Below are 1,413 nucleotides of genomic sequence, written 5' to 3'. Positions count from 1 at the left end.
ATTATTTTTTATTTTTTTGTTTATTGTTTGTGACAGGGGCCTCACTCTGTCACCCACGCTGGCATGCAGTGGTGTGATCGTAGCTGACTGCAGCCTCAAATTCCTGGGCTCAAGCAATCCTCCTGCCTCAGCCTCCTGAGTTGCAGGGAGTACAGGTACAAGCCACAGCACCCAACCCAACTAGTTTTGTTTATTTCATAGTACTTTCAATGTCTAACTTATAGGGTTAAAAAAAAAAGAACTAAAATACAAGACAAGAAGAGGTTAAAAGTCATAAAAAAGAATGACTAGAATTAAACCATTCTCAGGTCATAGTACTATTCCATAAAACGGTAAAGATACTGATTAAATTCAGCCTTTACTACATTAAATATGAAAGGCATAATATTGACAGTGGCCTCCAAGAAAACAGAAATAGTGAAAAAATATTAAACCAGTACAAAGAAAAAATGTATAAACAATTGCTAATAAATGATCCAATTCTTCAGAAAGATTTAACAATTCTAAATTTATTTACATCCATAGCTTCAAAGTGTATAAAGGAAAACCTGATAAATCCATCATCATAATGGGATATTTCAACTCATCTTTCTCAATAACTGACAGCTCAAGAGACAAATTAATAAAGCTGCAAAAGATCTGAACAATACAATTAACAAACAAGACTTTTCTAACTCTGCACTCAAACAATTGGAAAATTCATATCTTTTTCAAGTGCACATGGAACTTTAATAAAAACTAACAACATATTACGCCAAGCTAAGCAATTATTAACAAATGTCAAAGAATCAGTATTATATAAACCACATTCTTTGACCAAAAATGAAAACAAAAGAATATTACTTGAAAATTATGTTTGGAAATTTAATAGCATGCTTCTGAATAACTCAGAAATAAATCATAGTGGCAATTAGAAAGTATAGAAATAAGCCTATTTAAAAATGTGTCATACCAAAATTTGTGCAGTATAGCTACAACAATTCTTAGAGGTACATTTATAGCCTTAAGAATGTTCATGCTTAAAAACTGAAATATGCATCCAACTTGGGTTTTTTTAAAAAGGCAATAAAACTATACTTTTCAAAGGCATAATTCAAGTAGGCTAACAACAAACTATTACACTATGCAAATTCTCAGGAAACTGGGAATTGTTTTTAAAAATAGGTAAAATACAGTAATCATTTGTAATTATCAGATAATTATGATGTGCTTGCTTGTATCTTTAATATTCATAAGAGCTTTTTATTTTCTACTCTATCTCCAGCAAACAGACCAGGACCTGGCATAAATATTTCATATTTGTTAGATGATTGATACTAAGTTACACAAAAATGTAAGTAGTTATTAAAATATCAGATTAAAAAAAGGATCACTTACCTGGTAATAAAATTTTATCTGTTTCACCAAAATGGA

General features: G+C 30.5%; 1 protein-coding gene across 1 annotated transcript in view; it reads right to left on the bottom strand.

Annotated features, from left to right (window-relative positions):
* The window catches only part of CCDC88A (coiled-coil domain containing 88A), a 172,323-nt gene that overhangs the window by 119,779 nt on the left and 51,131 nt on the right, over nt 1–1,413 (bottom strand). The window contains exon 6 of the mRNA XM_012649837.1: nt 1,378–1,413. This exon is cut by the window's right edge and continues 3 nt beyond it. Within this exon, the coding sequence (XP_012505291.1) occupies nt 1,378–1,413 (36 nt within the window). The remainder of the gene's footprint in view (nt 1–1,377) is intronic.

Source organism: Propithecus coquereli, unplaced genomic scaffold (genome assembly GCF_000956105.1).
Source record: "Propithecus coquereli isolate 6110/MARCELLA unplaced genomic scaffold, Pcoq_1.0 Scaffold305, whole genome shotgun sequence".
In the NCBI taxonomy this organism is placed as follows: Eukaryota; Metazoa; Chordata; class Mammalia; order Primates; family Indriidae; genus Propithecus; species Propithecus coquereli.
Note: the sequence above shows the minus strand (reverse complement) of the source record. Positions and strands in the feature narration are given on the sequence as shown.